At 41.1% G+C, this 16,187-nt stretch overlaps 1 protein-coding gene and 1 long non-coding RNA gene across 2 annotated transcripts in view; one reads left to right on the top strand and one right to left on the bottom strand.

Annotated features, from left to right (window-relative positions):
• Positions 1–16,187, top strand: part of LOC140362691 (uncharacterized) — a 573,302-nt gene that overhangs the window by 344,618 nt on the left and 212,497 nt on the right. The gene's annotated exons all lie outside the window — the stretch shown is intronic.
• Positions 1,049–16,187, bottom strand: part of bcas1 (brain enriched myelin associated protein 1) — a 33,638-nt gene continuing 18,499 nt past the window's right edge. Inside the window, exons 10-13 of the mRNA XM_072448599.1 lie at positions 13,880–14,002; positions 8,670–8,762; positions 5,637–5,837; positions 1,049–1,747 (exon numbers count right to left, since the gene is read on the bottom strand). Of these exons, the coding sequence (XP_072304700.1) occupies positions 1,670–1,747; positions 5,637–5,837; positions 8,670–8,762; positions 13,880–14,002 (495 nt within the window). The 3' untranslated portion in view covers positions 1,049–1,669. The remainder of the gene's footprint in view (positions 1,748–5,636; positions 5,838–8,669; positions 8,763–13,879; positions 14,003–16,187) is intronic.

Genomic DNA, 16,187 nt, shown 5'->3' with positions numbered 1-16,187 from the left:
TCCTCTCCGAACATTCCCAAGGATTTAATATGTACAAAGAGCATTTTATATTCTTCTTTTTAAAATCAGAAATCATGAAATGCCTTCATAGAGAAAGCATCATTACTTAAATCGTATACCGTATTTTCCGGATTATAAATCGCAGAGTTTTGGCCGACGTGCGACTTATACTCCAGAGCGACTTATAATGTGATATTTGTTGTTATTTTCACCTTGACAACCACAAGAGGGCGCTCTAGGCTCTAAGCGACACAGAAGAAGAATCTGCACTTCCTCTACCTCTGGAGTTTGTGGAGTTGTTTAGAAGTGACACAGAGGAAGAAGAATTCAATGGATTTAGTGATTTGGGGTAAAACTGATGCTTTGGTAAACTTGTTAGCATGTTCTTTATGCTATAGTTATCTGAATAACTGTTCATATGTTACGTTAGCATACCAGACACTTACCACAGTTCTGTCTGTGCCTCATGTAGCTGAAGGTGTTAGCGTTAGCATACGTCATGTAGCTGAAGCTGTTAGCGTTAGCATACGTACACCTAATCACCATGTTCTCTCATCTGTTATTATTTTAAACTGCATTTCAAGATGAAATGTCTGTTCTTGGTCTTGGATTTTATCAAATAAATTTCCCCAAAAAATGCGACTTATACTCCAGTGCGACTTATATATCTATATTATGCATTTTTTGGCTGGTGCGACTTATACTCCGGAAAATACGGTAATCATTTAAAATAAACATCATTGTCAAAATCACTGAGGGAAAATGCAACCCTCAAATAATTGATTGTTAATGGGCTTGATTAAATTTGTTTTGGGTATATTTTACAAATTATTTTGTGATAGTGCTACTCTTTTGTAGCTTTTTTTATGCACATTTGACATATTTACCGTATTGATGATTAAAACGTGTTGTATTTTGCTTGCGCAGGTTGTGCTTTGACAAAGAAATATCGTCGTTAAACTGTACATGTAGCTAATTGTTAGCCGTGTATCGCGTATTATATAGACTCACAATCTTAACTTCATGAAATCACCGGTGACGACTGACAAAAGGTTGAACATATACGATTTATTGCCTTCAAGTTACTGTACACAAGTAAAACGCAAATCAAAATGAAGCCGTTATGAAAATGTGCAAACGTACAACACGGAGGACTAACACTATATGAGAGTAACAAAAAAAGTGCTCAGAGTTAATGATTATTTTTGCGAACACACCGAAAGCGTTTTCATTTTACCGTCGCGATCTTGCCCCTCAAAACAGCTTTGGATTTTAGCCAGACGGTGAACATCAAGCCGTTATCTACAGTACAGACCATTCCGATTAACGCGAATGGCTCGTATAATACCTTCAGACGATTTATTTTGTAATTCAAGATTCTCACGGATCGTTGAATTGAATTGTGTCGTTAAATATTAAGAGTTTAGAAAGGCACCGGGGGGGGGGAAAAACTGTTAGCCACTGAACAAAGCATTCTACGGCACGTTACTGCTAATAAAACAATATAGCTTGTACATGTACGTTATTTATCGTTGCTAAGCATTGTCCGCGCGCGATGGGAGGATTCGGGACACTTCAGCTCGCGTTCCATCGTCGTTTCGGCCCGCGCGCCTCCGCTTTCTTCAAACTCTTGTTGTATATTACACGTTCGTACAGGCGCGCGGCGGGTTCACTTGGTTTTCTCGGCTGAGGGGGCCGGGGCCGCTTCTGTCGGGGCCGCCGCGTCTGTGGAGGGGCGCTTCTGGCTCTGAAAACAAAAAAAAAAACACGAGAGTAGGTCATGTATGTGCGTTGGGTTAATTGATAATTGTGATGATTTAGGTCACAATATCATCGTAAAAGCGGAAAAAATTATAATCGTGACATGAGGATTTTTCAAATTTGTAGAAAGTGAGTGAAAAGTCGTAGTATGTAATATTGATAATGTAAAAAAAGAAAAAAGAAAAAAAAAACATAAATAGAACTATTTAAAAAAAAAAAATCACAATTAGTATAAGACCACAAGGTAATATTACAGAAACAACAAATTTATTAAGATTAAAATTCCATTATTTTTCAATCATCACCATCTCAATAATTGTGATGATTAAGGTCACCATATAATCATAAAGGCTAAAAAGTTATAGTCGTGACATTTTTAGGAGCAATTCATGTTTTACATTTTTTTAAATAAAATGTGTAGAAAAGACAATTTGTTTAGGTAAAGTAAGTTGTAGTATGTAGTATCAATTTGTAGTATTGATATAGTAAAAACAAATACATAAATAGGACTCAATTTGAATTCCCTGAATCAAGATAGAAAGTATTTTTTTAAGTTAAAAAGAATATATATATCACAACTAGTATAAGACCACATGGTAATATTACAGAAACAACAAATTTGTCGAGATAAAAAAAATCCATTCTTTATTTGGGATGTCAAGATTATCAGGTTAATTGATCATCTTGATTATTTTGGTCACATCATAATCGTAATGGCAAATTCTTTTTTGAATCATGACATTTTTAGGAGGATTTCTTTTTTACATTTTTAAATTCAATTTGTAGAAAAGTGATTTTTTTTTTTTTAGCTAAAGTAAGTTGTAGTATATAGTATTGATTTGTAGTATCAATATTGTAAAAAAAAAAAAAAAGATACATAGATAAGAGTTTTTCACCTTTTTTTCTCCTTCATATCACAACTAGTATAAGACCACATGGTAATATTACAGAAGCAACTTAATCGTAACAATATATTCGTAAAGACTAAAAAATTCTAATTGGGACATTTTTAGAAGAACATTTTTTATTGATTCATAGAAAAGTTTTTAAAAATCGCAAAATATTTTCCTTTTTTCATTTAAAACAAATTTAACGATTTTTGAAGCGAAACAAAGTCCTTTCTGCTCAGCCTTTTCCTCATAAACCTAAATGTAAAGTGCGTTTTTATCTCGCCGTTTATGTCAAATAGATCATTAATAAAGTTTGACTGTATAAAGCATGTCACACGTCGAGAAGCGGCGACGTGTTCAGAAAACAAAAAGGAAAGAACATTTAGTTATTTGCTGTCATTTCGGTCGGGACGTTAATAATCGTGAATAATCGTCAATTGGCGACGTTTATTCTCACAATAATCGTTAGAACATTTGACATCGTGACATCCCCAGTGCAGCGCGGACAGTTCCAGTCTGACAAATGACAACAGTTTCTAAAGACAAAAAGACCAAAAGACAACGTGGACTCCAGTGCCATCTAGTGTTTGTCGCTCTCGTCACTATAAGAGCCAAATGACAAACTGTAAACATTTATTAATAAACTCTTTTGTTCTTTAGACTAGTTATATTCTGTTTAACTCTGCGATAAATTGTCTGTTTAGAGTGACACACATTTAGTTGTGACCTTTGTCTTTATTTAGTGCATGTTATACCTGTTGTACATTAGATTATAGTTTTACACCAATCGAGCAGGTATTTGTGGAGAAAACGTTGAAAAATATGTGGAAAATGACATCACAGAGGTTTAAAATATTGAAATATTGATATAAATATATATTGTGATACTAAATTTGGTGATACGGTATTGACATCGTGGGCCGCCGTATCGATGTATCGCCACGAGTCAGTTTTGGTATGATTTCCCGAATTATTTTGTGGCCGCGCTACAATTTTGTTTCTCGTTTAAAGAAAGGAAACTTGTTTTTATGGAAAATGTGTGACATTTTGACTGTTTTGATTATTAAAATGGGCGTATTTCATGTTGAGTTTATGCAGGTGATGGTTTATTAAAGAAAATTGTGTTAAAATGTATTGGGCTCTTTAAAATAAATAGTGACGTATCGTAGAATATCATGAGAGCTATATGGATTATTGTATGTATGGCAAAATCGTGATATTATGGTGTATCGTGAATCGTGTATTATCGTGTGTTGTATTGTGTTGTATCTTGTATCGTGTATTATGTTTTATAGTGTATCGTGTTGTATCGTGTATCATTGTGTATCGTGTTGTATCATGTATCATCGTGTATCATCGTGTATCGTGTATCATCGTGTATCGTGTATCATTGTGTATCGTGTATCATTGTGTATCGTGTTGTATCGTGTTGTATCGTGTATCATCGTGTATCGTGTATCATCGTGTATCGTGTATCATCGTGTATCGTGTATCGAGACGGCACGCGTGGTCACTCGACACGTGGTCACTCGACACGTGGTCACTCTACGGAGTTATGGTTAGGGTCGCTCCACATGCGGTCACTCCACACGCAGTCACTCCATGCACGGTCACTTCATGCGCGGTCACTTAATGCGCGGTCACTCTACGGGGTTAGGGTTAGGGTCACTCCATGCACGGTCACTTCATGCGCGGTCACTTCATGCGCGGTCACTTCATGCGCGGTCACTCTACGGGGTTAGGGTTAGGGTCACTCCATGCGCGGTCACTTCATGCGCGGTCACTCTACAGGGTTAGGGTTAGGGTCACTCCATGCGCGGTCACTTCATGCGCGGTCACTTCATGCGCGGTCACTCTACGGGGTTAGGGTCACTCCATGCGCGGTCACTTCATGCGCGGTCACTCTACAGGGTTAGGGTCACTTCATGCGCGGTCACTCTACGGGGTTAGGGTCACTCCATGCGCGGTCACTCCATGCGTGGCCACTCTACGGGGCTAGGGTTAGGGTCACTCCATGCGCGGTCACTCTACGGAGTTATGGTTAGGGTCACTCCACACGCGGTCACTCCACACGCGGTCACTCCATGCACAGTCACTTTACGGGGTTAGGGTCACTCCAAGCGTGGTCACTCCATGCACGGTCACTTCATGCGCGGCCACTCTACGGGGTTAGGGTCACTCCACACGCGGTCACTCCACACGCGGCCACTCCATGCACGGTCACTTTACGGGGTTAGGGTCACTCCAAGCATGGTCACTCAATGCGCGGTCACTTCATGCGCGGCCACTCTACGGGGTTAGGGTTAGGGTCACTCCACACGCGGTCACTCCACACGCGGTCACTCTATGGGGTTAGGGTCACTCCACACGCGGTCACTCCACACGCGGTCACTCTACGGGGTTAGGGTTGGGATCACTCCACGCGCAGTCACTCCACACGTGGTCAGTCTATGGGGTTAGGGTCACTCCACACGTGGTCACTCCACACGCGGTCACTCTACGGGGTTAGGGTTGGGATCACTCCACGCGCGGTCACTCCACACGCGGTCACTCTATGGGGTTAGGGTCACTCCACACGCGGTCACTCCACACGCGGTCACTCTACGGGGTTAGGGTTGGGATCACTCCACGCGCGGTCACTCCACACGTGGTCAGTCTATGGGGTTAGGGTCACTCCACACGTGGTCACTCCACACGCGGTCACTCTACGGGGTTAGGGTTGGGATCACTCCACGCGCGGTCACTCCACACGTGGTCAGTCTATGGGGTTAGGGTCACTCCACACGCGGTCACTCTACGGGGTTAGGGTTGGGGTCACTCCACACGCGGTCACTCTACGGGGTTAGGGTTGGGGTCACTCCACACGCGGTCACTCTACGGGGTTAGGGTTGGGGTCACTCCACACGCGGTCACTCTACGGGGTTAGGGTTGGGGTCACTCCACGCGCGGTCACTCAGCGCGTGATACTGTCGCGATCGTTTATACCAGGTTTTTGAAGAAGATTGTGATGGAGTTCCTTTTCTCCTGTTTCTTGGGGGCCTCCTCTCCACCAGGCGGCGCCGCAGTGGCAGGTTTGCCCTCCGCAGCCGCCTCGGGAGACTTTGCGGCTTTGGGCGCCTCGTCTTTGGCCGGGCCCGCCGCAGCCGCAGCCGCCGCCGGGGCAGCTGTGGCTTTGGGCTCAGCCGGCTGTTCAAATGCAGAACAAAGTAATTTCAGTCAAACTCACAAAACACCACAGTTTGGGTGTTTCGAGTGTTTGCCCTATAATCGGAAGCTTTGTGGTTCAATCCCAGTTTTCACCCAGTTTGTTCCAACATGGAGTCGGTGTAAAGTGATTAGCGGGAGTGGGAAAGGCCCCTGGAGCAGATTGGCAGCCACATCTCAGGGCAGCCAGTCTCAAGTTACTGTGATGGAGAGATTCACAGCCAATCGTCTTTCAGGAAAAGCTTGTTTGTTTTGTACTGACTAAGTTTTGTAAATGTCAAAAGAATTAAGGTTTTAAGTTGTTTTTATCTGTTTTTAAGCCAAAAAATTACAAGCAAAACATATACATTTTCACATTTAAAGTATAAATGATCCAATCTCTACAGCTAAAGATATTTCATGATTTCATTTAATCATCCATAGATTTATATGAGATATTGTAGGTTCAAATGCAAATTTCTCCCATAAAAAATAAGGATTATTAAAGTAAATAAATGAGACCCAATTTTATTTTTATTATTTTCACCAATTTTCAGTCATATCTAATTTACTCAAAAACTAAATATGCAAAATATGATTTTTTAAAAAAGCTAATATCAACAAAATCCAGCAAGAAATTCATTCAATTTTATCTATTTTCTATGTCCATTATGTGCAATTTTTACACATAACATCTATTTATATATATATATCTCGCAGCTCAGGTGAATAGGAAAAAAACAAAAACAATTTTAAAACTGATCGAACACAATGAGAAAAGAAAATGGCTGTGCCCGTTTTAAAAAAAAAATCTCTTTGTAAGATTATTATGATTATTACAATTTAACACAGAATCTGGCAGAACGACGGCTGAACTGAACTCCAAACACTTAAACACAGGGATTGAACCGTTTACCTTCTGTTTACCTCTCAAACCTCGAGCTAGAGTTAAAACGAGACACTTTTTAATGACGGCAGCAAGACAAAGCGAGACTGGACGTGTGTCAGATTTACAAAGCGAGAACCTTTGTTACCAGAGCGACACGGCCACAGCACAGTGTTAGTTTCACTTTGACCAAACAGACAAATGCACTTGAATAATATGAATGGATGTCTGTGTGTCTGTGTTAACTTTGTGACGAGTTGGCCACTGTCCAGGGTGTACCCCGTCTAAGGCCCAAAGTCACTGGCATAGGTTCCAGTCACCTGCAACCCTGAACGGAAACAAGCGGTAGATTATGAATTTATTTTGAATTTTTAATCTTCTTTGGTGTTTTATGGCGATTGGTATCCAAGTGTTACATTACCGCCCCCTACTGGAGTTGTACGTCTTAGACTTAAGACTTTATTCTTTAGACTTCGAGGCTCAAGGCCCGGCCTCCTCCTCGATCCTACTTCTTCTTTACTCTCTGGTTCTGTTTTTTGTTTTTATTTGCATGTATTTAATTTTTACATGTTTACATTTTTGTTTTTGTTTTTAAAGTAAATTTTGACATTTTAAATACATTTTTAACCAAATAAAGGTTAAACTATGGCAACTGAAGGCTTCTAGGTAGGAAATATTTACAGATGAAGTGTGTTTCTATGTAGTATCTAAATAAAGTACTTCTTTTTCGCCACCGACCACATAAAGAACCATTAAAACATGCGTAAACACACTTGTAAACACACGTGTAAACACATGTCACGTGTAAACACATGTCACGTGTAAACACACATGTAAACACACATGTAAACACATGTGTAAACACATGTCACGTGTAAAGACACATGTAAAGACACATGTAAACACACATGTAAACACACGTGTAAACACATGTCACATGTAAACACACGTGTAAACACATGTCACGTGTAAACACACATGTAAACACACGTGTAAACACATGTCACGTGTAAACAAATATGTAAACACACGTGTAAACACACATGTAAACACATGTAAACCCACGTGTAAACACATGTCACGTGTAAACACACATATAAACACACATATAAACACACATGTAAACACATGTGTAAACATATGTCTTGTGTAAACACACATGTAAACACATGTAAACACACGTGTAAACACATGTCACATGTAAACACACATGTAAACACACGTGTAAACACATGTCATGTGTAAACACATGCATAAACACACATGTAAACACATGTGTAAACACATGCGTAAACACATGCGTAAACACACATGTAAACACATGCGTAACACACTTGTAAACACATGTGTAAACACATGCGTACCCACATGTGTAAACACATGTCATGTGTAAACACACGTGTAAACACATGCGTAAACACACGTGTAAACACATGTCATGTGTAAACACACGCGTAAACACACATGTAAACACGTGTAAACACATGTGTAAACACACGTGTAAACACATGTCATGTGTAAACACACGCATAAACACACATGTAAACACATGTGTAAACACATGCGTAAACACATGTCACGTGTATACACACTTGTAAAGACACATGTACACACACTTGTAAAGACACTTGTAAAGACACAAGTAAACACACGCGTAAACACAAATGTAAGCACACATGTAAACACACTTGTAAACACACATGTAAACACATACGTAAACACACTTGTAAACACACGTGTAAACACATGTAAACACTCTTATAAACACACTTGTAAACACACTTGTAAACACATGTAAACACACTTGTAAACACACTTGTAAACACATGTAAACACACTTGTAAACACACGTGTAAACACATGTAAACACTCCTATAAACACACTTGTAAATACATGTAGACACACTTGTAAACAGACAGCGACCACAGCACTCGGTTAGTGCATTTACCGCTCCTGTAGGTTTCCTGAGCAGCTGAACTCCGCTGCTGGACGCTGCCTGGACCGTGGCCTGGACCGCGGCGCTCATTTGGTCCAACAGAGCCTCCGAGGTCAAGACACCGTGTTAATTTAACTCATTATGTCACTTAGGGGTGGGCGATGCTGACAAAAGAAACATCTCAATCTGTTTTCAGTCTTTCCCAATCAGGAATTAGTTAAAATGTCTCTGGAAATGACTTGGTTGAAGTTTAAAGCGCCCCCTACAGGCCAGACGACTCATTGAACTGAAATGCAGTCAAGATAACTATATTTAGAATTTAGCTAAAAATTATAAAAAATATTATCACAAAATTGCATATTTTTTAAGTTTATTATTTCACTTCCTGTTTGTGATTGATGACATCACACTGGGAAATTACCCAGCAAACACTGGGCAAAAACTCATTTAATGTCAGAGAGTCAAAAAAGTTGTTTCTTTGTGTAAATTCTGCATAAACTTTGACTGGAATGTCCCTGGTGTAATGTCACTTCGTCATTCTCCACATATTTTTTTCAACGTTTTCTCCACAAATACCTGCTCGATTGGTGTAAAACTATAATATGTACAACAGGTATAAACACACCAAATAAAGTCAAAATTAGAAATCGTAAAAACCTGTCATACGTAACTTTAAGCATCATGTAACATTAACTACATAAATATCCTTTTAAAAGAGTTCATTGCAAGTTTGTTTTTTTAATTATTCATTGTTTTCATTAATTTTGTTTTCTTATTTCTTATGTTGTTATTTCTTGAGTGATTTGCTGATTTTGCACATCCTTAAAAACAACATGTTGATGTCATTTTGTGTGTCATCGTCGCCCATCACTAATTCCATATATACGTTCACTTCTTTAAAGGTGCACTGCGTAACTTTTCCCGTATGGATCCCGCCCCTTGCTTGTCTCCATGGAAACGTTATTGCTTTGCTTAGAACATTCCAAAATAGGGCATCAAACTTGTGCGTAGCTTACAATTATTCATTTACAGGCGTTTTATCGCTCAGAAATGCATGTGTTCTTACTGTGAGCGGATTCCACAGGTCAGGGGTCTCATTTATAAACTTTACGTGGAATTCTGACTAAAAATATGCGTCCGGACAAAACACAAACTTATGCAAACCTCTGCAAATGTTCTAACTTCTCGTCCCCCAGCTCACCTTCTGCCTCAACTCCTTTCCATGTCATTTTGTGTTTTTATCTATCATAAAGAGCCCTATTTGGACCGGATTTGTTGTACATGGGGAACATTTCTAGTCCCGTGCGAATCGTCCGTGTCTGAAAATGTTCGTGAAAATCCTCCTGAATTTTACGTACTGTAATTCAGCAAACCCGTTCAATGCTTATGTCTGTAATTTGGGCTGTTTTTAGCTTGCTTCAAAATGTCTTTACGTCCATTTTACCTTAATAATTCCTAAATTAAAACGTTAGAAATACAAAACAAACTTCGGTAAAGACGTAAAGTTTGGATGGTTACCCACCAGATTTTTAAAGTCTGTGCTGAACAGTTTACTTGCACCACTCACTCACATAGTTAACATGTCGCTTCAATCTGGAACATTCCCAATGTCTTTGAAAACTGCGGTCATAAAGCCTATCCTAAAGAAGAGCAGTCTTGATGCCGCAGTACTGAGTCATTACCGGCCCATCTCTAATCTGCCATTTTGGGGCAAAGTCCTTGAAAAGGTTGTTTACAACAGCTCACAGATTTCCTCTTAATAAACAACTCATTTGATGTTTTTCAGTCAGGTTTAGACCTCATCACAGCACTGAGACTGCTCTTGTCAAGGTGACAAATGACATCCTCCTGAACACTGACACGGGCAAAGCCTCAGTCTTAATTCTGTTAGATCTGAGTGCAGCGTTTGACACTGTCCATCATGGGATCCTCTTACAGAGACTAGAGGACTGGGTGGGCATCACTGGCCCCGCCCTAAACTGGTTGAAGTCCTATCTGGAAGACAGGAAGTACTTTGTGTCTCAGACCACATGCCCTGACCTGTGGAGTGCCCCAAGGGTCAGTCCTGGGTCCCCTTCTGTTCATACTATACATGCTGCCGTTAGGTCAGCTGATACGCAGTGAAAATGTGTCCTATCACAATGATGCAGACGAGTCAGATCTATCTTTTCACTGTCGGCAGGTGAATATGGACCAGTGGATTCACTCTGTCTCTGCATCCAACAGATCAGTTTGTGGATGCAAAACAACTTTCTCCAGCTGAACTCAGACAAGACTCAAATCATCGTTTTTGTCCCACAGAAACAAATCAATAAAACCTACAAACCAAGTTAAAAATCTGGGGGTAATAATGGACTCAGACTTGAGCTTTAACAGCCACGTCAAATCAATAACATCAGCAGCTTTTTACCATCTAAAAACATTGCCAAAATCAAAAATATAGTGTCAAAACCAGATTTAGAGAGACTTATCCATGTGTTTGTCTCCAGTAGATTGGACTGTAACAGCCGCTCACTGGCCTCTCCAAACGAGCTGTAAAACAGCTGCAGTTCATCCAGAACGCTGCTGCTCGGGTCCTGACTAGAACCAGGAAGTACCATCACATTAGTCCTGTTCTCAGGTCTCTGCACTGCCCCCTGTGGCTCAGAGAAGAGACTTTAAAGCAGCTCTGCTTGTGTACAAGTCTCTCCATGGCCTAGCACCAAAGTACATCTTGGGCATGTTAGTGACATATGAACCATCTCGGACTCTGAGGACTAAACATGGACCGGCCTCCTGCTGGTGCCAGAGTCAGGACTAAACATGGACCGGCCTCCTGCTGGTGCCAGAGTCAGGACTAAACATGGACCGGCCTCTTGCTGGTGACAGAGTCAGGACTAAACATGGACCGGCCTCCTGCTGGTGCCAGAGTCAGGACTAAACATGGACCGGCCTCTTGCTGGTGACAGAGTCAGGACTAAACATGGACCGGCCTCCTGCTGGTGCCAGAGTCAGGACTAAACATGGACCGGCCTCCTGCTGGTGACAGAGTCAGGACTAAACATGGACCGGCCTCTTGCTGGTGCCCAGAGTCAGGACTAAACATGGGGAATCTGCGTTTCAGTTTTATGCAGCTAAAATCTGGAACAGTCTTCCTGAAGATGTGAGACAGGTTCTACTTTGACAAGATTCAAATCTAAGCTAAAAACAGTTTTGTTTAGCTGCGCATATGACTGAAAGGATTTTTCTTTGCACTCTTATCTTTTATGACTTTTATGACTTAATTTTATTGTATTTCTGTTTCAGTAATTTCTTTGTGATTTTAATGCATTTTTCCTGCTGTGTGAAGCACTTTGAATTCCCTTGTGTATGAAATGTGCTCTACAAATAAACTTGCCTTGGTTTTGGTGCAGAGGCTTGTTAAAATGGTCTGCATGTAGGCTCATTCGTCACAAGGCGCTGGTACCCCCCCCCCGCGCCCTCCGGCCGCGCTAAAGTACGGCGTGTCGTCGGTACACGTTTATATACACGTTTATATGAAACAGGAACTTCACGAACGATCGGGACACGCACTGGAATCGCTTTAAATTAACTTGTTTTGACTTTATTCGGCTGGATTGAGTGTTTTCGTCGTGTCGTTGCGATGTGTCTTGGCTCTGAGTCCCCCGGCCCCGCCCCCCGGCTCCGGCCCCGCCCCCCGGCTCCGGCCCCGCCCCCCGGCCGGCGCCGTACCGCGTTTACACAAAGGAAGAACTGATGAAACTGCGGAGAACAGTCGTCTTACCCGGAGATCGTCACGTTATCCCGTCGCAATACTGACCTAACCTAATACTGATGTGCAATTCTGTCATAGGTGCAATTGCTGTTGGAATTCATGTGCAATTCATGTGCAATTACTGTGAAATTCATGTGCAATCTATGTGCTGTCGTGACACATATTCATGTGCAATTACTGTCGGGATCACATGCAATGGTATTTATTTATTTATTTGTCTATGGGAGTTTTTATTTATAGGAGATCTTCTACTGAAAGTGTTTTTCAGACTTCCTATAAGCGATGTGATCTGTTCTTTTCCTCTGTATCTACCTGCGTTGCACCAATGAAATTTCCCCATGTGGGACAATAAAGGAATATCTTATCTTATCTTATCTTATCTTAATGTTTATTAGCGTAGCCACTAGCATTAGCCAGCTGCTAACGACCGGAAACAGCTCAGCCTCAGTCTGGACACACAGGGTCTTTGTTTTGATACTTGTTGTTGCTGCAGCCCAGAGTGAGCTTGCAGCTTTTGTCCTCAAGATGGCAGTAGCAACGAGTGTGTGAGGTCACTCTGGACCATGAATAGGTCGAAATGCACCTGTCCAAATGGGGCTTTATAAATGAGACCCCTGACCTGTCATAAAGGAGACCCCTGACCTGTCATAAAGGAGACCCCTGACCTGTCATAAATGAGACCCCTGACCTGTCATAAAGGAGACCCCTGACCTGTCATAAAGGAGACCCCTGACCTGTCATAAATGAGACTCCTGACCTGTCATAAATGAGACCCCTTAACTGTAATAAATGAGACCCCTGACCTGTCATAAATGAGACCCCTGACCTGTCATAAAGGAGACCCCTGACCTGTCATAAATGAGACCCCTTAACTGTAATAAATGAGACCCCTGACCTGTCATAAATGAGACCCCTGACCTGTCATAAATGAGACCCCTGACCTGTCATAAAGGAGACCCCTGACCTGTCATAAATGAGACTCCTGACCTGTCATAACGGAGACCCCTGACCTGTCATAAAGGAGACCCCTTAACAGTAATAAATGAGACCCCTGACCTGTCATAAATGAGACCCCTGACCTGTCATAAATGAGACCCCTGACCTGTCATAAAGGAGACCCCTGACCTGTCATAAAGGAGACCCCTGAACTGTAATAAATGAGACCCCTGACCTGTCATAAATGAGACCCCTGAACTGTAATAAATGAGACCCCTGACCTGTCATAAATGAGACCCCTGAACTGTAATAAATGAGACCCCTGACCTGTCATAAATGAGACCCCTGAACTGTAATAAATGAGACCCCTGACCTGTCATAAATGAGACCCCTCACCTAACCCTAACTTGATGTGGTTTTATTGCCAAACTGGGGACAATTCCAGTCAAAGCACTAACATATCCATGGAAACGAGCAGGTCCCACAGTGCACCTTTAAGTCTGTGTAACCAGCTGTGTTTGCCGTCTCTTACTTTGGGTTTGAAGAGGGAGAACATGGACTTCTTGGCCTCAGGTTTCTTCTCCTCGGGAGCAGCAGGAGCAGGGTCGGGTTTAGCAGCGGCCTCCAGCGTCGAGGCCTTGGACGCGTCGGGTTTCTGCGGAGGAGACACACACACGGGGACGGTTTTGTCTCGTTAAGCGGGTTCAAACGAGCTTAAAGATGACTGTTCAGGTGAGAATGGCATTATAGTTTCAACCTGCCCCCTGCAAATCATGCAGGAAGTGGTGCAGAGTCCAGTCCAAAGATTAAAGGTGACGTATCATGCTTGTTTTTAGGTTCTTAGTATTGAGCTCCAACCAACGTACATCATTGGTTTAAATTTTGATAATAATAGAAACCAGGCCTAGATGAAGACTGACATTTGACGCTTACTCGAGCCTCAGTGGAAGGACAATACAGGAATAACATAATGATTGATCAATTCAAATTTGAGTAAACCAATGATGAGGAAACGTCTTTGTAACGAGATTAAAAGCTCCGGAATATTAATTTTGTCTAACATGTCCCCCTTAATAGAAGAAATAATGACACTGTATTCGGCTTTTTTTCCCTCTTCAATTTTTTATTTCTTAATTTTATTTTATAGTTGTCAAAAAGGAGTTAAAATAATAATAAATCATTAAAAACTTGTTTAATTGACATGCAAATTAAAAAAAGAGACAAGATCGTTTTGTAAAGAGGAAAACTTGATTAGCTTAAGCCCGTTTGATCGGTTCAATGAAAACAAAGGAAAGCGCATCCGCCCCAAGATAAAACATAGACACAAAGCAGACGCCAAAGAGGAGACGGCGACCGCGGCCCGTGTTTTACCTGCTCTTCTGTCGCCGGCTCGGGCTGCACCTCGGCCTGTACCGCACTGTCAGTCTGAGTGAAACCAACCACAACACGTCAGTCGTTCGAGCGATTAAAACGGTCAAAGTTGTAATTAACTGTTTTTCCTTCTACCTGGCTGTCCTCGGGCTGCAAGGGCTCGACCGGTGCCACCGGCTGAAGTCAGTACGTTATTCAAAAATCGCCCAAAATCGCAATCGAATCTACTCAACGTGATTAGTGTGTTATTGCGTTTACCTGAGCGTCCGCTGCCGGGGCGTCTTCTGCCTGCGGTGGACTCTGTTTGCTCTGTTAAAGGTTTAAAGTTAGTTTGGTTTAGCGTTTCTGAACAAGAGCGCGACGTGTTCAGCTATTGGCGGGTTTCTGCGGCTCTTTTGTCGACGGTATTTGAGTCGTCTGCCTTGTATTTCCCTTTTGGATTGTCGATATGTGGCAAAGCTGCTCTGAAACCCATGGGTCGTGACAGTTACTGCGACGATCATCAGTTATGCAAGCATTTACTTTGGTGTATTTATACCTGTTGTACATATAAATTATAGTTTTACACCAATCGAGCAGGTATTTGTGGAAAAAAACTTTGAAAAATCCGTAGAAAATGACAGGAAGTGACATCACAGTCAAAGTTTATGCAGAGTTTACACAAAGAAACAACTTTTTTGACTCTTTTTGACTTTTGTAAATATTAATTCAAGAAAATAAAGTCGCTCTCATATATTTTTAGTTTTGGCCCAGTGTTTGCTGGGTAATTTCCTACTGTGATGTCATCAATTACAACCAGGAAGTGATTGTAATTCTGGGATAACATTTTTGTATTTTTTAAGAACCTTTTAAATATATATATCTTTACTACATTTTAGTTCAATGAGTCGTCTGACCTATAGGGGGCGCTTTGAGTAAAAGTATTGAAGAACCCGTTTAAACATGTACTTGCATGCACTGATGTTGACAAAGAACAGTTCAGATTAAGTTCATTTCTCGATATAATATGATATATGTAATGTATATTTGTTTGCTCAACGCCAGGACTTCAGGCAGAACGTCACCATGAACATAACCCTGAGGAAAGTACTTTTTACTTTTCAGTCCTTTTCAAAAATATAGTCGAGAAGAAAGTACAGATTCCTGTTCTCAAACGTGGTGAAATAAAACAAAAAGTATCCACTGTAAACAATTACTTAAGATTTTTACAATTTTCTAATATTGACTTTATTTAATGTATTTATACCTGTTGTACATATAAATTATAGTTTTACACCAATCGAGCAGGAATTTGTGGAGAAATCGTTCTTAGAAAATGACAGGAAGTGACATCACACCAGGGACACTCATTCCAGTCAAAGTTTATGCAGAATTTACACAAAGAATTTTTTTTTTTTAATTCAACAAAATAATGTATTTTTATTTGTCAAATTTAAAAAAAATTGTGACATTAGATGAGTTTTGGCCCA

Source organism: Eucyclogobius newberryi, unplaced genomic scaffold (assembly GCF_026437365.1).
Source record: "Eucyclogobius newberryi isolate DKJ021-1_F unplaced genomic scaffold, fEucNew1.0.hap1 SCAF_17, whole genome shotgun sequence".
Lineage (NCBI taxonomy): Eukaryota > Metazoa > Chordata > Actinopteri > Gobiiformes > Gobiidae > Eucyclogobius > Eucyclogobius newberryi.
This window is presented reverse-complemented; position numbering and strand designations above follow the sequence as displayed.